The sequence below is a fragment of the Tamandua tetradactyla genome, chromosome 7, assembly GCF_023851605.1.
Source record: "Tamandua tetradactyla isolate mTamTet1 chromosome 7, mTamTet1.pri, whole genome shotgun sequence".
NCBI lineage: Eukaryota > Metazoa > Chordata > Mammalia > Pilosa > Myrmecophagidae > Tamandua > Tamandua tetradactyla.
Window position 1 is genome coordinate 25602917 of NC_135333.1, and position 23464 is coordinate 25626380.

The window sequence follows — 23464 nt, forward strand, 5'->3', positions numbered from 1 at the left end:
CCTCTCTTGAGTGAGGATAACCTCTTGTTGGGGTCTTAATTTGATCATTATTATAGACTTGCTTTAATTGGGACATTTTCATGGTCTTAGAATTATAAACTAGCAGCTTAATAAATTTCCCTATTTAAAAGCCATTCTGATTCTAGTATATTGCATTTCTAGCAGCTAGCAAATTTACAAATACCCATATTACTCTCTCTTGCAATTCTACTGTCTAGAAACTGCTGGCTCAGGGTTACTGTAGGACTGAGGTTCTTCTCAATATCAATTATGCTGGAGGCTAAAATCATACTAAATTTATTTGTGGCTGTGCCAACCTGCCCTTACTAGACTATAAACCTCCTGAAGGAAGGTTCTTGGTATCACTCATGTTTTAAAATCTTTTTCCACCACTCCAATCTTGCCAGAATAAAAGGCATTCAATAGCATGTGCTCAATGAATGAATGAGCAAATTTCTCTGGATGCAATTATTACAGAAAGAAATCATCCAATCACAATATTCTTTCCCAGCATCAAGAGATCTTAGTTGTTGACAAAAGACAAAACAAAGGCTTAAGGACATGAAGGACCTGCCTAGGGTTGCAGAAAGATGGATATGCAAAGCAGAGTCAGTGTCAGCTTACCTTCCATATTTCCACTCATTGCACCAAAGCAATGTTTGCTAAACAGTTCTTTGGCAATCTGTCAAGCATTTTCTCCTTTTGAATACCTGCCATGGAATTCACTATGGTGTCTGACTTTACCACCCTCATCACCTTCCACTCTTCACAGCCCAGAGTTTACTCCAGCTCAGAGGTGAGTCAGTCCTTGAACGTCCCAATTTTGTTGTTAGGCAGATAAGAATTCCTAGAGAAATTCTTCCTCCTTCCCTGGAGAGCCAGGTCTCCATCTGCCTGTATCTGTCCTAATTTGGGCACTACAAGGAACAGAATACATTTTATTTTTAAATTATTTTTTAAAGAGCATCCTCCAGTTAATACTATGCCCTTCATCTCTGGGAAGATATACCTTCTCCTTTAGAAACCTTTCTCTAAGTAGGAACTCTCTACATAAACTTGGGATCTTCTTTCCACTGGCCTATTCTGCCTCATCTTATTGTCCAATCACCTACTTTTAGCCTTTCTCCATCTTCTTTGCTGTTGTATGTTTTGAAGATTTTCACCCATCAGCATACGAATGAAAGTGAAGTGAATCTTAATAAGCCTGTCAAAATGCTGTTTTAATTTTTTTTAAACCCTGCTGACAGCTGAATGCTGGATGAATGACAGTGCTTCCTGTACCCAGAAGATAATGAATGGACACAGAAATGGCTGAGAATTAACCCCTCTCTGTGTGATGATATAGGGATTCCACCTGAACACTTATGAGCAGGAGTTCTGTACAAGAATTTGCCTGGTCATTTGCAGCTGTTCAGTAGCTCCTTAAGATGGAATTAAGTTGTAAATGGTTTCAGTAAGAACGGAAGGGGGGGTGTGGGGGAGAAATGGGAGATGGTGGGCAGATCTCATCTAATCTTTTGGGGCCCTCCTGGGCTTTTTGAAAGCAGACCAGAAAAGAAAATTAAAAAGAGGAGGGGGCACCTGACTGGCTCTTTTAAGGACAATGTCTACCTTACAAGATAATTCTAGGAATTAACAAAGATAATGCAAGCCTGGTGCACAGCAGATGCTTTGTGAACACAGCTGAAATAGAATTACTTGTAAACAGTCACTCAGCTGGGCTGTTGTCTGGAGGAGAAATAAAAACTACCACCAACTTCCTTAAGGATTTTGGTTTACCAGGCACATGGAGTGTTCCTATCAGGATGGACCTTCAAGAGGGCTTTGAGGTAGGATTTATCATTCTTAGTTTACAGACAGGAAACTAAGGCTCAGAGAGATTGTGTGGCTTGTCAAAAGGTATGGAGTTTAAAAGCTGCAAAGTCAGGTGCTAAAGGCAGATCTTCCAACTCAAATATCTTATGCTTTTTCTGGGGATTTTCAAAGTAAAGGACTGAGGAAGCTGGTATATGAATGAGACTAGCCATTTTTCTGAAATAAAATGAAAAGAATAATCTTTTCCAGGTAGTAGAGGTAGTAGAGAGATATGAGAAAAACTGCTAGGTGCCTGTATTACATTTGGGAAAAAGCAAAAAATGTACTGGGTCTTTCTGATTTGAGGGCTTGGGAGACCTTTGAGAACCCTGCTCAATCATATGACCATCATTTGTAAAGTGGTTGGGTCCCATTCCCTGACAGAAAAAGGGACGGAAAAAGGCAAGAGAACAAACCCTAAGATTCAATGAACATTTGTTTTGTGTGAGACACTAGGTTAGGCTCATTAAACAAGCTATCTCATTAACCCTCTCACACAGGGTTCTGCTATTATTCCATTTTGTAAGCAAGAGAACCGAGTTCAAGGAGGTGAAGCAATTTGGTTAGCTCATCCCAACACTAAAAGGCCAAGTTGTGATTCTATCCCAGATAAGTCTGAGTCTTCTGACAACAAATGGAAGGCTCTGTCTTTGTTGAAGTTAGCCTTGCTGGAGGCTTGAGATCAACTGTAATTTAGAATTGTGAGTTCTGTCCAGTGGATTCTGCAGTTTCCATGAGAATGTGTCTGGATGACTCAATCACTGATGTGTGGCACAATCCTTAGTTTTAAAAGAACAAATTCCTATCATGAAAACCAATGCATTTTGATGTTGCATAAATCCTTTTGTAACGATAACTTAGTGTCACTGGCTTATTAAATGGACATATCACTTTTAATGGGCCTGTTTTCACCATCCACCTTGCCCTTTTATTACCAGCAATAAGGGCAGTAACTCACTGCCTGGGTATATCAAGTAGGAGCTGCAGGTGGTTTAGATACTTGTGCCTCCTGATTCCACATTCTGTACCAAATTGGGTGATGCGAGGGTGGGAACATGTCATTTTTGTCACAATAAATTCTCCTGTGTGCTACATTTTTCTTCTCCTTGTATGTTCAGATTTATGTTGAGTGGTTTTTGTTTTACACGGATAACTGTGATCCCCATGCTGTATCCTCGAGGCCCAGCAGTACATCTCTACCTGACATTTTCTATGGCTGTATGTTGTGGAAGACAGAAACTAAAAGAAGCAAAGTCAGGTTTTACAGGCAGAAGAGTTCATTTGAGATTTCCCTTCTCCCACCCAACAAAACTGGGTGTCCCCAGCTTTAAGAAAGTCCAAGTGAAAGCATCTGGAAATCTAGACACAAAAGATCCATGTAGAATGATTTGCTTACCAAATGGACACACAATGTGGGTTCATAAAGAGTCCAACCTCAAAGGCACAGAGAGAACAGCTCATGGGAAAGCTTGCTGAGAGGGGAAACGGAATGCCATGTTGTATCAAAGTGTGCCCATTGACCCTCTGCTCCAGAAAAACCTGGGAGGCTTCCTAAAGGGTACAATTCTGGGCCCTGTCTTAAGCCCACTCAATCAGAATCCTCAAGGGTAGAGTCCAAGATGCTACATAAAAAAAAAGTGTTCTTGATCTTGATGCCATAAAGGTGGAGCTAGGAAGAGGAGCAGTTAGCACCAGAGGCAGTGCAGCGGTGCAGCTTAAACTCCCTAAGCTTCAGGATCCTCATGGGGTTAAGCATCGGCCTTATGGGGTTAATGTGAGGTTCAAATGAGATAACACCTATAAAACATCTAGCATAGGGTTTGGTCAATCTTAAGCTGGTATGCAGAGGTACTGCCTTACCTATTATTAAAATACTGAAATACTTCCCTACCAGCTAATAAAGAGCACTTGCTCTGAGGCCCCTGAGCTCCTGTACCCCTGGCCTGATCCTTCCCAGTGACTCTTCAGATTTCTCCATGATCCAGCAACTAAATGGTTAATATATGGCACAGCTGGTGAGCCACCATGATGCAGCTCTGGATCTGTAAAGGGCTACCCACACAGTAAGGCCTAGTAGGTATAACAGGAAAAAGTTACTTATACTGAAGCATGACTAGATGCTTCTGGCAAATGTCAACTAAGGAAAAGTCTCAAAGGATGGCCTATAAGTACAGATACCTCTGGCTCCTCAGGGCATCGGCCCTCAACCTTTCCTTCCGTGTTCTCCTCTAGCTATGATCCCATTCTGGCCCCATCCCTAAACTCTGACCTCCAACAGCTTGATTCTAAGCCTTTTTCCTTTGGCCTCTGGGATCAGTGCTTGCACTTGACCTTTCTGGCTTCTGATTCTCAGCTCTCAGTCTCGACACACTGGTGCATCCCATTACAGGTTGGACACCCCCTTCTCTGCCCTTCAGAGCTCCAGAACAGGGATTCCCCTATTACCTTGAAGCACCCAGACACCTTCCCTAGATACCTGCTCCAACCTAGCCCCGCTGGCCTCTCTGGCGGATTCCAGCCCTCCTTGCTCCAACACATCCCACGGCTTCATGTTCTAGTACTGACAAAGGTCAGGACTCTGCATGCTTTGAGAAGAGGCTACCAAAGCAGTGGCAAAGAAGATCGGACAGACAGAAGGATCCAGAGGGACTTCAAAGATAGAAATTGGAAGGAAGGGAGCCTAAGAAGAAGGAGGCTTGCTCTAGTTTCATTTCTCATATATTCCATGAGGACATGGGCTGGGTTTGGGGCTGAATTTCAGCACCTGCCACAGGACCTAGTACACGGTAAGCACTCAATAAACATTTGCTGAAAAATGACTGAATGAATGATTCTGTTAACAGAGATAGAAACAAAGGGGAGAAGAAAGTTTGGGGATAGGAACAAGGCAGAATAATGGATCTGATTTTAGACACATGTTATTTGAGAGCTATGGCTAGTCTTAAGAGCTGATCACCAATTATTTCTGCCTTTTCACCTTCTGGGTACATGTTTAGACTGCACTTGCCCATATATCTTGCAGGTAGGTATGATAGCATGACTTGCTTCAACCAATGAAATATGAGTAGAAATTAAGTGTGCCATTTCTAAGTGGAAACTTCTGCCTGTAGCTGCTGCACTAGGCAAAAACTGGAAGGTCGACCTCCTGTGTGCTGCTCAATGCCAAATTCAGGCAACCAGGGGGCTGCTCATGTGCTCTGGCCTGCCTCCTCTCCCGGAGGAAGTAGCAGTGAGCCCTTATATCACTCTTTGGGACCTCCTCCCCACCAGCACCCCTGTGATTTACCTGTATTATAGCCCCTTCCAAGGGCAGGCCAAGGGCGGTGATTTTTCCACAGGTTTCCCAGGTACCAGTCACTTTGGTTCTCTACCAAGCCCAGAACCTGCTGACCTGTAAAGCACAGAGAATGCAAATATCTTAAACAGAGAAGTCCTGTTGATCAGCAAGTGTCAAACTGAAGATACAGTAATGGCAAACAATCCTAACAATAGCCTACATATATTGGGAGTTTTTATTCAGTGTCAGGCCCTCATTTAAGTGCTTAACTTGTACTAACACATTATTATCACAATTACACAGCCATTTTTTTATCCCCATTTTATAGAGAAGAAATGGAGGTCTAGAGTAGTTAATTAGCTTGTCTAAGGTCACACAGCTTTTAGACAAGGATTTAACTGGTAATTAAAATTATCAATTTAATCCATGGTAAAGACAGAATCCAAACCCATTTTTTTCATTCATTCATTCAGTCACTAACTCATCCAAAACATCTATTGACTCTTCAAATACTCCTGTTCTAATATTATTTTCCCCTTGTATATTTATCTACTGCATTTCTGAGCAGATAATTTTCTCGTATCAGAGAGGAAGAACTGACCCTTGTTTGAGGAGAGGAGAGAGTACCAAAAGAGCCACCCTTTGACCTCCTTCTCACATTTGGCATGAGAGCCAAATGGCCACCACTAGACAGTACCATCATGCCACTTGTAGAAGGAATTCCCTGTTGAAAAGGATCCTTTCTGAAGGACTGCTATCTAGAGAACAATTGTGTCTCTGTCCATAGAGCTCAGCTTCTGATTTGATGTTGACCTCAGTCTCTTGTGCACCTGAGTGTCTTTAGGTGAATCCGTCTCTTGGTCAATCTCTTTGTGTATTGATGACATTGGGACTGAGTCTCTGGGCCTTCCAAGTAGGGCATGAGAGCCAAATGGTCATCACTAGACAATACCATCATGGTACTTGCAGAAGGCATTCCCTGGGAATTATTTATCATCAATGCCATTTCAGATTAGGAAACTGAGGCTTGCACAGGATCAGAGATTTGCATAGCTAATGATGGAGCCAAGGTCTGAGTCTACATTTGACACCCAGATTTTTTCTACTGTCTCAGGACATTATTACTTACAGTGAGTCTCACTTTTACAACAAATGTTTGAGGCAGGAATTATGGATCTACATTTTACAGAAAAGGAAACAATATAAGTAACTTGCTGAAGGTCATACAACTAAGAATCACTGTCTTCCACAGCTAACTGATGGCTCCTGGAACTAAAATCCTTATATTGTTGGCCAATCTCAGAAATAAAGACCCTTCTGACCAGATGCAAGCCCAGCAGCACGTTAAGAAAACATAGCAGTTTTCCCAGAATATTATGCTGGGTGATATAGAACCTCCTTGGTGGTATGACAGTCCCCTGAAATGATGTTATGTGGATTTGGTGTAATTTATTTGATCAATTTATCGAACTCCTATCTAAATCATCACCCAGCACAAATACATAAATCAGAGGCATGGAAAAAAATACTACCATCTACTTTGTCATTGTATATGATTGCATCCAAATGCAGTATCAGAAAAATATATCACCAATTCAGGGAATGCAAGAGCCAATTAATTCCACAGGCAACAAGCTTGGCTTGGGATGTCCATGCAAAACATTCAGATATGAAAGGCATGATGTCCTTAACTGAGAATGCTACATGCCTCATCCTGATCTTACGATCCCTGCAAGAGAGCTCATTTAATGACCTCACACCATGGGATGGAAAGGGGAAGTGTGGTCCTTGGGACAGCTGGCTCATAATTAATCATCCCAGGCTGGTTCCCCAATGTGTTGTGGTAAGAGGAAGGGTGTCATACTGACAACAGGGGAATATGCTTTTATTTAGAATGGCCATCTGAATTACAGGTAAGATAATCTGAAGATTTTAAAAATTTCATTAGCTATTTTATTTATTTATTATTTTTAAACATTTTTATTGGAAACATAGATACAAAAAAGCAAAAAATTTCAAAGCACATTGTGACAAGTAATTATAGAACAGATTTCAGAATTTGGTATGGGTTACAGTTCCACAATTTTAGATTTTCCTCAAAGACAACAGAGACTAAAAGAAATGTCAACATAATGATTCAATAGTAATACTCATTTGTTAAATCCTAACTTCTCTATTATAACTCCTCCTTCTCTTTTGATCCTTCTCCCAATCTTTACGAGTACTTGGGTTATGATCATTCTAACTTTTTCATGTTGAAAAGGGTTTGTTGACAATGTGGGACAGGGGGAAGGAACTAGTTGATGTTCTTGGAGAGGCTGGCCCCATTGGGTTTTAGGACTAATCTGGCCTAGGAACCCATTTGAAGGTTATAGGTCTCTCGAAAATAATCTTAGTGTGTAAAACTTGTGTAAAATCTCAGAGCACTAGGTGTTCTTTGGGTTAATAGGAATGTTGTTGGTTGGGGTTTGGCGAACTGTGGTAATTAGCAATATCTAGTTGAAGCTTGAGTTTAAGAGTAACCTCCAGAATAGCCTGTCGACTCTGTGAAATCTCTTAGCCACTGATACCTTATTTTATTACATTTCTTTTTCCCTTTTTGGTCAGGAAGGTGTTGTTGATTCCATGGTGCCAGGGCGAGGCTTATCCCTGGGAGTCATGTCCCACAGAGCAGAAGGGTAATGATTTTACTTCCAGAGTTGGGCTTAGAGAAAGTCACATCTGAGTTGCAAAACAGGTTTTCTGGAAGTAACTCTTAGGCATAACTACAGGTAGGCTGAGTTTCTCCACTACAGAAATAAGCTTCACAAGAGCAAGCCTCAAGATCAAGGGCTTCGCCTATTGACCTGAGAGTCCTGAATATCTGAGACAGTATTAGGGGTTTCCTTGGTGGTCAAGCTTAATCAGTCCATATTTTTTCTTCCATCCTTCAGGGGACTTTGCCAAACGTATTGACGTTTTAATTATCTGTTCGACATACTCTGGGATGTATTTAGATATTACTTTAAGCTACACAGAATTACAAACCCTCATTCCCATTCTGGGCTCCATATTTAAATGAGCTATCCATACAGATTGAGTTAGATTATGTGCCCCAACAAATTTAGGTTTTGGACAAAATAAATCTCTCTTCCTTTGCTCTCATACAGTAGGTGAATTTCTGAAATTCAGACAATATCATCTTTACCCCCGTATTCTGATTTACCTTAGTCCTGACCCAGTTGGCTTCGTTCTTATCTCTAATTGAAGCCTGATCTCTTTTTCAATTTCTTTAACAGTTGCTGTATGCAGCAATGCTGACTTTCAGAGCTACACTCCAACTCTGAGCCTTGGGTATCACACACTGATAGTCAAAGTTCCAGGGAGATACCAGGTGTTTTAGTCTGCCAAAGCTGCCAGAATGCAACACACCATGATGGACTGGCATTTAATAAAAGGGAATTTATTTAGCTAAAAATTTATAGTTCTTCAGAGGAGGGCAGTGCGACGGTGGCTCAGTGGCAGAGTTTCCGCCTGCTATGCGGGAAACCCGGGTTCGATTCCCAGTGCCTACCCAGGCAAAAACAAACAAACAAAAAACACTGTAGTTCTTTAAAGGAAAGGCAGCTAACTTTCATCTGAGGTTCTTTCTTACACGAGAAGGTTAGAAGGTGCAGGGCGATGTCTGCTGGCCTTCTCTCCTGGCTTCTGGGTTTCAACAACTTTCCCTGGGGCAATACTTTTCTGCATCTTCAAACTTCTGGGCTGAGCTGTGATTGCTGAGATGAGGTATGCCAAGCTATTTGGGCTGTGCTGCATTGAACTCTCTTCTGACCTCTCTTAAGCCTCCAGCTAATTAAACTAAACATCATTCATTGTGGAAGGCACTCCCTTTAGTAGACTGCAGATGTAATCAGCCATAGATGAGTTTCACATGCTAATGATTTCAAGTCCACAGCCACAGAACCTGGCCAAGCTGATACCTGAACCTAATTACCATACTGTATACTAGCACAGCATCTTAAAATCTAGAAATAACATTTAGAGCTCCAGACTAAATGTGACTGCTATAAGAGCTTACAATCTAGTCCTCAATTTTCTTATAAGTATTTTCTAAAAGAGATCATACATATTTGTTCTTTTGTTTTTGGCTTGTTTTGCACCACATATTGTTTCCAAGGTTAATTCACCTACTTGCATGCCTCACAACTTGGTTCCTTTCTGTAGCCATGCAATATTCCATCATATGTATGTATCACAGTTACTTCTCAATGTATCCATCCACAGGGCATCACGTATAATGTCCATAGTCAACAATCCATGTCTCACAACATTATCCTCAGTTAGTTGTGCAATCAGATAATCTGAAGATATTTAAAAGTCTAAATTCTGTATTATGGTATTCCATGTTTTATTTTGGCTTGATACACAACTTCAGGCTAACCCGCTATTAACTACCCTTCATTCCTGCTACACAGAAGCGCTTGTTGTTTCACTCTTGCTTCTCACCTCTTATAAAGACCATCCTTGGAGGGAATTGCCCTTACCCCTTGCCAATCTTTGCCCATTTTCCTTTCTGGCCCATCTCATGCATGAAGCCTTCCATGAATATTCCCAATCTTGCATTTTCATTTCACTCCCACATTAGATGGAAGACATCTCTAGCACATCCTACTGGTATTTTTGCCATGAGCTGACTTACATCCTTTAAAGAACAAGTGGGTGTATTCAGGCATACCCACACCCTCTTTCGAAATATCTACCTCCTCCATTAGTTCAAGGTCAAGGATTAAGTAGTATCTGACATAGTGTAGGAGTTCTGTAAATGTCTGCTAAATGCATGACATCTGTGGGTAAATTTCTTCTAACAGGTTGGCCCAGGAATCTTAGTGCATTCATGTCCCCACAGTTTTGAAGCTTCAAAATATTTTACACCCTTCCCATTCACCACCATTAGTGCATTCTTCCACTCAGCTCTGGGAACTCAAGTGCTTCATCTGCATGGGAAACTGTGCAGATGGGGTGGCAGAATATAAGAGCATCCTTTACATCTATTGCTCTACTGATTTCCAAGTCCTGATTTCCAAGAAGGAATACTTTGATGGTTACCCTTAAGTCATGTTATCCTAAAGAATAATATCCAAGTTCCCCTCTTCTAAATTTGCATCTGGAAGCATATCTTCTGATGGTAGCATACAACCCTTTCATGTACACTAATCCTCTTTAAGGTTAAAAAAAAATTTTCCAATTAGCAATATAATAGTTATGACTTTAAAAAAAATTTAATGCAGTTTTATTGAGATACATTCACACACCATACAATCCATCCTAATCCAACCATCAATGGCTTCCAGTATCATCACATAAATTGTGCCATTACCACCACAATTAATTTTAGAACATTTTCATTACTCCAATAATAAGAAGAAAAAATAACAGTATGAAAGAAAGCCCAGAATATCTCATACCCTTCCCCCCCGCTATTGTTACTCCTTGTATTGATGTGGTACATTTGTTACCGTTGAGGAGAGAATATTATATTACTGTTAACTATAGTCCATAGTTTGCAACAGGTATATTTTTTCCAAAATACCTCCCCTATTATTAACTCTTCGTAACAGTGCTGTACATCTGTCCTAGTTTCTATGAAAGCTTTTAAATATTTGTACTATTAACCACAGTCATCATCCACCAGCACTCAGGGGACAGGAAATCATGCGAAGCAGCACCCCTGGGGGTTCAGCATGGAGACTGCCTGGATCCATTTTCTGAACCAGTCCCTTTCTAACTGCGTAAGCTTGAGAAAATTACTTAACCTCTCTCCGCCTCAGTATCTGGCTATTATGGCTGTGGTAAGGTATAAATGCTTTCAGATGGGTAATGGTCCTGAATAGGGGCCAGAACGTATTAGGCACTACGTAAGTGAAAGCTTTTATGATTGTCATCCAGCCTGACTTGTAAGCTTCTGAAAGGGAACAGGTCCATCTGCATAGTGCTCTTTGGAAGTCACATAGCACCACAAGGAGGCCACTGTAGAACTTTGTTTTTCAAGTTATGACCTGAAGCTCATCTACATTAGAAACCTCTGAGGTTCTTATTAAAAGTGCAGATTCCTACGTCTCAACCTGGAAGTTACCTATAGGTTAGGGACTACTCCTCTCCTACTTCTTTGGTTTCTCGAAGGATGGATTTCCTGCATTCAGGCTTCTTAGTCCAGCCCTTTCTCTCCATAATATGGAAGTGAGCTACCTGACTGGTGAGTTTGAGAGAACTGGGTTTCTACTGCACAGCTCTTTCCTCCACTCCTCCTCCTGGGAGCTGGCATGCTGACAGGGAGTTCACATTCAGTCTGTTTGCTCTTTCATACTGTGAATTTTATAGGGCAGGTCCCCTGCTCAGGCGGTCGCAGTTGCCTGGCACTTTTGTGACAGGGTGGACAATTCCAACTCTGGTATCTGGTACTAGGAATATCCGTTTAGATGACATATGTCATGTCCTCCAATTTAACCTTTCTTAGTAAAGTGAGGTGATATTTAGTTCTCACACTTTTATCTTATCTGTAAATTGGTTCAGAATCTGGGGAAAAAGGAAGTAATATCATGTATTTGTTCCCTCATACTGCAACACTTCTGAATAAGAATTCTGGTCATGGGGGTCTAGTAACCTGCATTTTTTTTAAAAAAAACAGACTTCCCAGGTATATTCAGATGTATATTAACATTTGAGAAATATCTAGTGGTGTCTGGAAGTTCTGCCCATACTTCATTCAGAGGAAAGCTCACATGCAAGTGCCCTGGGATAAAATAAAATCATATGGCATCTAAATCTAGCTCACAAAGCTCAGAGTTCAGCAGTGGTCTCCAGTGCTATGCTTCTTGAGTACAGTAAAGTGGTGAAGAGTAGAGAATGAATGTCAGAGTCATACTGCCCCGGTTCATATTCTAGTTCCCCCACTTCCTAGCTTTGTGACTTTGGGCAATTTACTTAACCTCTCTGTGCCTGACTGATTCCTCATTGGTCAAATAGTGTTAAAAAAAAGATGCCTACTTCTGAATTAAACACCTATTTCCCCCCTCAAGGCACAAGTTAACTGTGAAAATGAAGTCGTGTTCTTTGCTTATTCAAACATAATCACTAACAATGTCTAGAAAATAGTTGTGTGTTTGGTAGGTATTTGCTATTATCATTACACACAGGATCCCTCTGGCCCATCTCCCTGGACCTCCATCTCAGCCATCTCCTCTCTTCCTTAGCTGGTATGACTCTCAGGTTGCCTAGACTTTTATTCCATTTAATACTGACTGAAGGTTTACTTTGTATCAGACACCACACAAAATATGAATGGATCAAAGACAAATAAAACATATTGCCCTAGAGGCAGCTGGAAGGGAGACAGATAAACAATTATGAAGCGGCGTGACAGAAACACCAATAACTCAGAGGGATGGAGAGCAGGGAATGATTGATTCTGTGGGGGAAGGTGGGTGATGCCTGCTGGGCATCTTCTCCCGTCATCTGCAAGGTCCCTTCCTACTCTGTGGACCGCCCTTACCCCTTCAAAACATATTTCCACACTTCCAAGCAGTGTGCTGCCTCCCCAGAGCTTTTCTGATGAAGGAGCTGCCCTGTGATACCCTTCTAGGCAGAGAGGTCCCGTCTGTCCCCTGGCGATAGTACGTCAGAGACAAGACATCTTTCAGAGCTCTGCCAATCCCAGCGCATCAGCCAGGTAGCATCTAAATCCCGGTCAAAAGGGGTCTAGTCTAAAGCCTTAAGCTTGATTATGCAAACACCTCCTCGGCCCTGCCATCCCATTAAAAGGTAAAGTACCCAGGAGATCCTCTGACATGGGTTGCCGCAATGTGCTGCCTTCCTCAACATTCTGCACCACCTGCCTTGCCTTCTTAGGAGTTATTACAATGAAACGCCGTGACTAACGGCAAAGGCTTTGTCATTGTTTTCCGAGCTGGCCCTGTGGTTGTGATTAAGTGTGCTGTTCTCCATCTTCCTTACTCTAGGCACAAGTTAACTTATGAAAATGAAGCTGTCTTCTTTGCTTATTCATACATCACCACTAACAGCCAGACAAGAGCGAACAAGCTTGCTATTCTGCTGGGGCCCTGGTGTGGGTGTCACCAGCCAGCAGACAGATGGCTCCAGGCTGGGAACTCCCTTCCCTCTCTCCTTCCTCCAGCTTTTGGCTCAAGGCAGGGCTCCTGCTGTTCTGGGAGGTGGGGAATAAGGAGCATGGAATGATGATGTGGCCGCATGACACGCCTCTGTGGAAATGTCGGGCAGGGCATTTGTCCACCAGGTTTGTGGAAAATGGTATGATAAGGTAGAAAGACATACAGTTTTTAAACTAGGCAAAACAGGGATCTAGTTCCAGTTCTGGCACTTTCTATATGGCTTGGCCAAATTACAACTTCTCCGAGCCTTCATTTTCTTACTGTAAACTGTGCATAAAAATGATGCACAGATTAAATAAGATAATACACTTAACATGTCTTGCTCATAGTAAATGCTCATCCCTTTTGTGACAGCTGTTGCTCATAATGTCTAGGTTTTCACTCTCAAGTGCTGACACTAGTTATATGGACCAAACGCTACAATATGTGGCCTCGCTGCTCCCAGCATCCCGCTCTTTTGAAGACTGGCATCCGTGACACTGTTTGTGCATGTTTTCTTCCCTCTGAACAGTCCTTCCCTGCCTCCTCCATGGAGCACCTTTCTCTATGTTTCCCTTTAAATGCTAGTGCCCCCAGACCCGGGTCTTTGGCCCTGTTTTCTTATTACTCAACATTTTATACCTGGATAATGGAATCTACTCCAATTGCATCAACTACTATCAACAGGAAGAGAATCACCAATCTCTACCCGGAGTTAAGACTTCTTTCCAGAGCCTCTGCTCTTAAATTCAACTATCTACTCACCCTCTTATTTTCCTGTTCCACAGTGACCTTCAACTCAATGTGGCTAGAGCCAAATTCATAATCTTCTCCCCTAAAATAATAGGCTGACCACTGCATTTTCTGTTAGTTGAAAGCATCAACATCTAAGTTGTCACTGAAAATAGATGCTCTTGAAATCAACCTTGTCACCTTCTTCTCCCTCATTCCTCACCATTAGCTGAAGCCTACAGATTTTACCTCTTAAGTATTTTAAAAATTCTTCCCTTGCTAGACCATGCTCACACCATACCTCTTTCCCAGGTTACCCTAGCAGATTGCTATCTGGCCAACCCTTTCCCCAGGTTAGACACTCCATTCCATTTTGCATACCTAGCCATAGAAATAAATATATATACATTTTGCATGGGCAGGCACCAGGAATCGAACTCGGGTCTCCGGCATGGCAGGCGAGAATTATGCCTGCTGAGACACTGTAGCAGTGCCCTAGAAATATTTTGAAAATGCAAATCTGATGACCTTGCTTCCTTGATCAAATGGGCTAAATGCTCCTGGGGTCCAGCAGAGAGTTTATGGAAGAGTTAATGATTGAATAAATGACTGAATGAAAAAAATCTTAACCCATCATCTTAGCCCTTCTGAAAACAGTGATTTCTAGCTGCATGGGGGTGGGGATAGGGTGGGTACTAGTTACCATCTTGAGGTAATCACCAGGAGCAGGTGGCTCTAGTTCTGATCTGCATTATTCTTTCAGTGCTGTCTCCTCTTTCCCACCCCCAGGAAAACTCCTGGTTGCACAGAGGGAGCCTGCCAATCAGTGCTGCATATCAAACCAGCTGTACTTATTCCAGTAGATGAATATTAAATGTTATAACCAGAGGCTATCCTGAGTATCAGCAGAGAAAGCAACAATGCCCTTCAAGTCTCATAGTTATTCTAATAAGCTATTTTAAAATAGAAAAGCCTTTAATAATACCATTCAACTTATGTCTGAGTGCAGGATCGCTATAATAATGGAAACATATAGTATCACATTACCGTTTCCTAAACATCCTGAAAGAACCGTGACAAGGCTCTAGGTGCCACTGGCTAGTGGGTGTAGAGTAATAAAACATCTCCTGAGATGATACAACACAAAAGGGTATTTCAACAACGCTAAAGAGGTTGAAAAGGAATGCTTGCTTACTTGCATGTATCACAGCTCCTACTTCTGCAGCTCAGCCCTAGCTAAATGCACCCTGGAATCACAGCAGTTTATATGAGCTGAAGATCTTAGTAATTGCTTTGGAACCACCTACTTTTACAGACGAAGCCTGGAGAAGGGGGACAGGGAATGTTTGTCACCTTGAGTAAACTCGTAGTTCTTCAGTTTCCTTATCTGTAAAATGGCATCCACTCTATGGAGTGGATGTGAGGATTAAATGAGATAATCCATGCACAGTGCTAAACAGCATGCTTGGCATATTGTAGGTACTCACATGTCAGCTAGAGTAATCATAATGCCGATTGTTATACCACATAATATGAGACACCGGAATGTTTGCCAGCATGTATTATTGGGCTTGGTGGAGTTTATTCTGCAGAAAATGTTATTTCCCTCTAAGATGTGAGCTGCTATTTAAGGCAGGTGGAGAGTGAATCCTTGGTTATGGCATTTGGATCCAAACATTTCATTTTCCCTGGTGGGGTTAACTAAGCTGTAAGATTTGGAATACGATTCATCAATTAATCCATTATATTTTTAAAGCAAAAATCCACTGACCATCAATGTTGCTTAGTCTAACCATGCTTCTATTCTTATGGTGTGAAGCTTTTTTTTTTTTAACTTTTCAGGGACTTGTTCAAAAAACCAGGACTACTAACCAGGCTTATATCACACTTCCTTGAGATGGGAGCCATATGCTCGAATTGAAAAGGCAGTTTGGTTAATCCCTGCATGTTGTCTGGTTTCAGGATGAAACACCCCCACCCCAGGTTATTCATCATTCAGCCCTGGTTTCACTTGGAGAAATATACCCATGTCTGCCTACTGACTTTTACAGCTGAGGGATGACCATTATCTATGTAGAACCCTTGCTAAGAGGAATTGGAATCTGTGTCACTCTAAAGGCAGAATTAGGGTTAACAAGTGAATATTAAAAGAAGACCGATTTTACTTATTATAAGCATGACCATTAGAGTCCACCAAAGTGGAAGTGAGCTTCTGGGGAGGAGCTTCTAAGGGTTGGAATGTTTGCAAAGGGGCTGCACGATGTGGCCTTCATCCTCAGGCATTTACCAAGTCCCTAATGTGTGTCAGGCTTTGTGCTGACTGCTGGAAGCAACAGTGAAGAAACAAGGCATAGTCCTGAGTCCTGTCTTTGTGAAAAGAGCTTCTCAAATGGCTTGGCTGTACTTTAAAGGACCAACCCCAAACTTCACTGAATTGGATTCTCCTAGGGTGAGTTCTGGGACTCTCTTTTTAAACCAAGGTCCCATTAATCTAATGTACTGCAGATCTGGGGATCTTTGGGGGTGGCTGGTCACTACCAGGCATGATGTAGGTAAGGGAAAGCACTGAGCAAAGGACTGGATTTAATGATCTCAAAAGTGCCCTTCCAACCTCAGCTTGGGAGTTTTCTCAATACGTTCTTCACCCTGGACAGTCCACATCCATTTTTTTTCCTTCCACTTGTGCTGTATGTGTGTGAGAACAGTGCCCACTAAGGGGAGTCTGTTTTGCTCTGGGCAGCCACTGCTTTGTGGGATAGAGACTTTCCATGCATCATCTCAGATACCTTACAATAACCCCAGAGGTGGGCACCATGATTCTGTCTGTGTTTCAGCAGGGAGACTGCAGTGCAGAGGGGAAAAGCCACTTGCCCAAGCTCACATTGCTAGGAAACACAGATCTGGGGCATGCAAAAGCTCATGTTTTGTTGCCTACACCCACTGTTAGAGTGCAACAATCTGGGGAGCATTTCTCTCCCCAGGACAAGGGCAGTGGCTGGCACCACTAGTGGACAAGGCTCCAGAGGAAGTAGAGGATGGATGGAACTGGAAGAAAGGCTGGCCAAGGCATATATGACCAGCCCACTGGTCTTTGTTCCCCCTGCCACCAAGGGCTGCAGGTAGGAGTCCCAGACACACCACAGAGGTCCTCTGCCTGCTCACTGGAGATGCTCTGAATTTAATATCCTTCAGCATTAATTCCAGGGCACTGAGTGGAGTGCATATCCTAACCAAGAACACACATGGGGAACAGAAAAGGAAAACCCTAGACTCAGAAAATAATCTACACTCCAAAAAAGGTGCAGATAATGATTCCATTTGCCAAGATATATGAACAAGAACAAGTACCCACCCTCACCCCACCCCCCAAGTCAGCCCCAAGCAGACCCACATTAACTTAATTTAGGGTCTAAAAAATCCTGCTCAATCTCAAATAATGATTTCTCTCTTTCTCCTTCCGTGATCCTTGGTCTCTAGAAATGAGAAAAACTAAAAAGGAATGCAAAGCTGCTGGGCTCTCTTCCAAGGCTTCTTTTATCACACTGACTCCCAGGACGCAGGACTGCTGTCACCTCCTAGACAGGGGCTCTATTAGGAAGTAGATCTGGCCTGGGTCCAGCTAAGATTTGTATCCATGGACGTCTTAGACTTGTCTCTTTTTTGGGGGGGTGCATGGTATGGGAAGACTTGTCTCTTTTTAAAAACACAATTTGCTGGCATCTTTCTGATATTTCACTCATGGACACCTCTTTCCTCACTATTATTAATGCCTAAGACCTACTGTCTGCTTTTCCTACTGGGGTTGCAGAAAAAGCACTTGTTTCTAGGATTATGAGGACAGCATTTGAGATCTGGCTTTTCCAATCTGAACCAAAACATTTGATCCTTTGAGCCTTCTTCTTTAGCCCTTGTATTTTTCAATTAATTTTTTTTATTAGAGAAGTTCTGGGCTTACAGAACAATCATGCATAAAATGTAGGATTTCCATACATCTCCCCACCATCAACACTTGCATTGGTGAACAAAATTTGTTACAACTGATGATAGTACTTTCTTTGTAATTCTATTTTTTAACAGTAATTGCATTTGTTACAATTTATGAAAGATTATTAAAGTAGTACCATTAGCTATTCCATGGTTTATGTAAGGGTAGTTTTCCCCCATATTCCCAACCTAATATCATTATTTTTTTTTCATGCATGTCTTTATTACTCATCCACCCATACACTGGACAAAGGGAGTCTCAGTCCCAAGGATTCTACAGTCATACAGACTGAATGAAAGCTATACAATCATTATCAAAGATCACAATACTAGATTACAATGTAACAATTTCAGGTATTTCCTTCCGGCTATCCTAATACACTAGAAACTAAAAAGAATTATGTATATAATGAGCCAGTGGTCACAATCATTTGTTAATTTCTAACTTCTCAGTTACAGCTTTGCCCTCTCATTTGATCATTTTCTCAATCTTCAGGGATATCTGGGCAATGACAATTCTAACTTTTTCATCTGAAAAGGGGTATTGACCTTATGGGGTAGAGGAATGAAACCAGTTGATATTCCTGGAGGGACTGGTATCTCTGGGTTTCAGGGCTTATCTGGCATAGGGGCCATCTGGAGACTTTAAGTTTCTGTAAAAGTAAACTTAATAGGTAAATCTTTTATAGAGTCTCAGATAGAAGCAAAGATATTCTTCAGGGTTTTCAGGAATACTGTTGGTTGGTGCTTGGCATACTGTTGAGCCTTACTTTTTGCTTCTTTAAAATGGCTGATAAAATTCACTCTATTTCCATCACAAGGTGACAAAAGGAGTAATGTGAAATGTTGGAAACGTAAAATACTTCTCAACCTTAATTAATTTTAACCATTATTACCAAATCTGAGTTTAACATATCTATTACTTAACTTTTTTCCCTATAGCATTTCTGTGATTACAACATTATTATTCATTGATATTTTACTTATCCAGAGGCTAGATATTGAGCAAATTCTATTCTCTGAAACACGGCCTGGAATATAGAAGTTAAAAACAAAGGCTGAAAAACAGCCAGGAAGCTTAAGCCCCAAATATCTTTACATTCCTAAGTCTGGTCCTTTGGCAGATTATAGAAATCTAGTAATACTCGCTGAATGAGGAAGGATGCTGGGTAGATTGAAAACAGAGATACTAAAAGAATAAAGGTACATCGATCTACTCAGTATAGAATTAATGAACCATCCATATTTTGAAGATCATAGTGAGACAAATCATTCATCCAGTCAACAAATATTTACTGGGCATACATTTGTGTCAATCACCATGCTGGGCTGTGGGAATGCAGCACTCACTGAACCCTACAGCCCGGGAGGGAGAAGTCACTAAACCATCACAAATACATGCAGAACTGAGCCTGTGCAAAAGGGCTGCAAGTGCAACACAGGTCCATAAGGTGGAAGTCAGCCAAGAAGACTGTCTGAGGAAATAGGGATTAAATCAGGATCCGAAGGAAGATGGGAAGTGTCAAGGCAAGGGAGTTTGTGTGTGTCAAGACCTTGTAAGTAGGCGGCTTGACAAGGACGAGGGATGAAAGGCCACAGTGCTGAGACACAGGGCCCACGGCCATGCTGGGGGTGGAGATGAGACTGGAGCTAAGAGGGGCCCTATGTTTGGGGTCTCATCGGCCAAGGGCCAGAGTAGTGGGTTTTCTCCACGTAGGACACATAGAACCACTGCTAGATGGGCTTAGGGAGGCAAGACCATCCTGCTGCACAACACCAGAGGCACCACTGGCAAAGCAGGCTTGGTGAATGGTGCCCCCTGGAGTTGTGCTGTTTGATAGAAATATGAGTAGGGAGCCAAAGTGACTAGATTTCTGTTTTGAAAAGAACATTCAGGCTGCTGTGTGGAGAATGGGTCCATGGGGATATGGATATCAAGTGTTATCTTTTTCTTTTTTTTGTTTTAGTGATATCACATTAGTTTCCTTTTTCTTTCTTTCTTTTTTTTTTTTGTTTTAGCGATATCACAATAGATGCCATAGGACGATGACATCTATTAGATATTCACAAGAGATGCATAAGCTTAGACATGAGGAAACAGGCAACAGCTAGAAATGGCCCACAGATATTTTCTGAGGGTTTGTGCGCAGGTGCCACACTTGGGCGGCAGGTCACACCAGGAGGCAGAAGCGAGAGTGCTCACCTCCCTTACATTCTCATGAGGCAATGGGCCATGTGGGAAAAGGGTGTAGACTCTGTCACCCTTGGAACCCATGCATCTTCCAGGGCCTAGCACAGGTGGAGGGAGGGCAGCTATGTGTTCACTCATTGTTCCCTAAAAATTACTGTTGAAATGGCGACAATTTAGCCTTTCTTGGAGCCAATTAGGCTCCAGGCAAAAGGTGGCAAAAGCAACTTCAAGAAATCATTACTGTCTGTGTCCTCGGGGTGCAGAAGAGGTGCTGCTGCGGGGGGCGGAGGGGGCGGGGAGTAGGTCTTTAGGGAGGGGGGGCGATGGACAGCTAAAGCAAAGAGCAGGGACAACTCAAATCAGTGCAGTGGAGGAGGACGAGGGGCAGGGTGGGCAGAGCGGATGAAAGGAGGAATGTTCTCAGGCAGGAATGCTCTGGGGTAGGTGTAGGGAAAGGCAGGAATAATATAAAATATAATGATATGAGTGGAAGCAATACTAGCACGGAGGCGATACTAGTATATGCCAATGCAATTCTTACACAGTTTATCCCAGGTAACTTTCATCGTAAATACTGGAGTGTCCCAGGCCTCAAGCCTCAGGGTGCGCCTCTGTCCAACTCTGGGTGCCCTTTGTGATGTTCAGGCCACTGCTTTAAATGACACCTATATGTTGACAACTCCAAATTTATATCTCCAGTGTGGCCTCTATGCTCAGTGCCAAAATCATAAATCCAACTGCCCACCGACACCTCTATTTTGGACATCTAACAGGCATCTGAAACTTAACATGTTCCAAATCAAACTCTCGACTTTTTTCTCTCTGTATCTGCTCTTCCTCCAGTGTCCCTGTGTCAGTAAATAGCAACTCCATCTCTTCACCTTTCCAGTTACCTAGACCAATCACTGTACAGTCATTCTTTATTTACCCCCAGCTTTGCCAAGGTACAATACAATTCAATAAATTCACCTATTTTAAGTGTACTCTGACAAATTTTGGTAACCATATGTAACCACTACCATCACAATCAAGATAGAGAACTGTGTTCCAACACCCTAAAGTTTTTTTGTACCTTTTTATAGTCAATCCCCTTCCTGGAAAGAGAGTGATTTTCCTTCTGTCACTGCAGTTAGACTTTTCTATAATTGCACATAAATGGAATCATAATCATAGGGGATGTAATGTTTGTATGTGTCTGACTACTTGTATTTAGCATAATGTTTCTGAAATTTAACCAAAGTGCTATCTGTATTAATATTTCATTTCTTTTTATTGCTGAGTAGTATTCCGAAAGCATAGGCACACCATGATTTGTTTATGCATTCACCAGATGAATGACATTTGGGATGATTTCAGCTTTTGGCTCTTATGAGTAATGCCATTATGAACATTTGTGTTTAAGACTCTGAGTGGACATATATTTTCATTTATTTTGGGTAAATACCTACATAAGGAATTGCTGAGTTGTACAATAAGTATACGCTTCATTTTATGAGCTATGACATGTTTTGCAGATTGGCTGTACCGTTTTGTATGAGAGTTTCAGTTACTCCCCATCCTCATCAACACTGTGCTCTCAACTTTTTAATTTTAGCAACTCTGGTGGGTGGTTAGTGATATCTCATTTGGTTTGTAATTTCCATTTCCCTGATGACTTACTAGAAATGGCAAGCATCTTTTCATATGCTTATTGGCCATTCATATGTATTTTTGGCTCAAGTGTCTGTTCAATGTTTTTTTTTTTTTGGGCTATTTTTGTTTGATTGGGTAGTTTATCTTATTATTGAGTTGCAAGTTCTTTATAAATTCTGGTTACAAGCCATTTGTGAGATATTTATTTGGCAAATATATTTTTCTAGTCTGCAGCTTGCCTTTTGTTTTTGAAGAGAAATGCTTTGAGCTTTTATTTAGCCCATTTTATCAATTCTTTTGTATAGTTTGCATTTTTTCCTGTTCTTTGAAACCTTTGCCTAATTCTATGTCAGAAAGTTTTTTTCCTACTTTTCCTTCTAAAAATTCTATTGTGTTGGTTCTTATTCTCCATTGAGCTAACTTCTGTGTATGTAAAGTTTGAGATTTCTTTTTGTTTCCTATTCTAACATTGTTAGTTGTAGCTTCTTTTCCTCGCAATGAATTGCATTGTCCCCTTTGTTGAAAAACATTTATATAAGAGGATCAATTTCTGGACTTCTTATTCTTCCACTGATAAATATGTCCCTCATTATGGCAATACCGCACTATTTTAGTAATGAAGACTTCATAATAAGTCTTGAAATTGGGTAGTATAAGTCCTTCAACTTCATTTTTATCTTTCAAAATTGTTTTGATTATTCTAGGTCCTTTACATTTTTATATGAATTTTAGGATAGTCTTATGCATTACTTCAAAAAAGACTGTTAGGATTTTGACTGAGATTACAACAAATTTATATATAAATATGGAGAGAATTTTATAAACCACATTGAGTCTTCTAACCCATGAACATATTTCTCTTCACTCATTAGTCTTCTTTAATTCCCCATCATAATGTTTTGTAGTTTTCAGTGCACAGTTCTGACATATCCTTCTTTAAATTTTTTTCTAAGTAGTTTATTTATATGCTGCTTTTTAAAATGCAGTTTCTAAAACTTCATTTTTGAAATACTCATTGCTAGTATATAGAAATACAATTGATATCTGAATATTGAACTTGTATCTTGTGACCTTGCTAAATTAGCTATAGTAGCTTTCTGTAGCTACCTTAAGATTTTCCTACTTACATGATCAAGTGCTTTGCAAGTAAAGACAGTTATACTTCTTCTAATGCAGTCATTTCAAGTTCTTTCTTTCATTTTCTACATCTAATTTCTGCAGAAATGTTCTTCAAAATATATCAAGAATCCAACCATTCTCCCTACCTCTATCATTTTTACCCAGATTTAAGCCACCATCATGTCTTCATTTGGATGGCCCTACTGTTCCCTAATGGGTTTCCAGCTTCAGCTCCTGCTTTCCTACAGTCTATTTTCCACAAAGTAGCTAGAGGTTCCTTTATTGGTAAATTTAAGCGTGTTATCCCTCTACTCAAAAAGCCTCCCATGGCTTCTCATTTCTCTTAAAATAAAACCTAAAGACTTTACCCTAGGTTATACCAGCCTGCAGCATGTCGCCTCCACCAAACTCTCTGACTTTACCTCCTCTTACTCTCCTTTACTCATTCTAGTCCAGCCACAGTGGATTCACTTTACCATTCCTCAAACTCGGTAAGCAGACTCTTTCCTCTATACCTATATGCTCACT

At 41.2% G+C, this 23464-nt stretch overlaps 1 protein-coding gene across 7 annotated transcripts in view; it reads right to left on the minus strand.

Moving 5' to 3' along the window:
• Positions 1-23464, minus strand: part of LARGE1 (LARGE xylosyl- and glucuronyltransferase 1) — a 617012-nt gene that overhangs the window by 135104 nt on the left and 458444 nt on the right. For all 7 annotated transcript variants that reach the window (XM_077168649.1, XM_077168652.1, XM_077168654.1 and 4 more), the window contains exon 7: positions 5141-5245. In XM_077168649.1, the coding sequence (XP_077024764.1) occupies positions 5141-5245 (105 nt within the window). The remainder of the gene's footprint in view (positions 1-5140; positions 5246-23464) is intronic.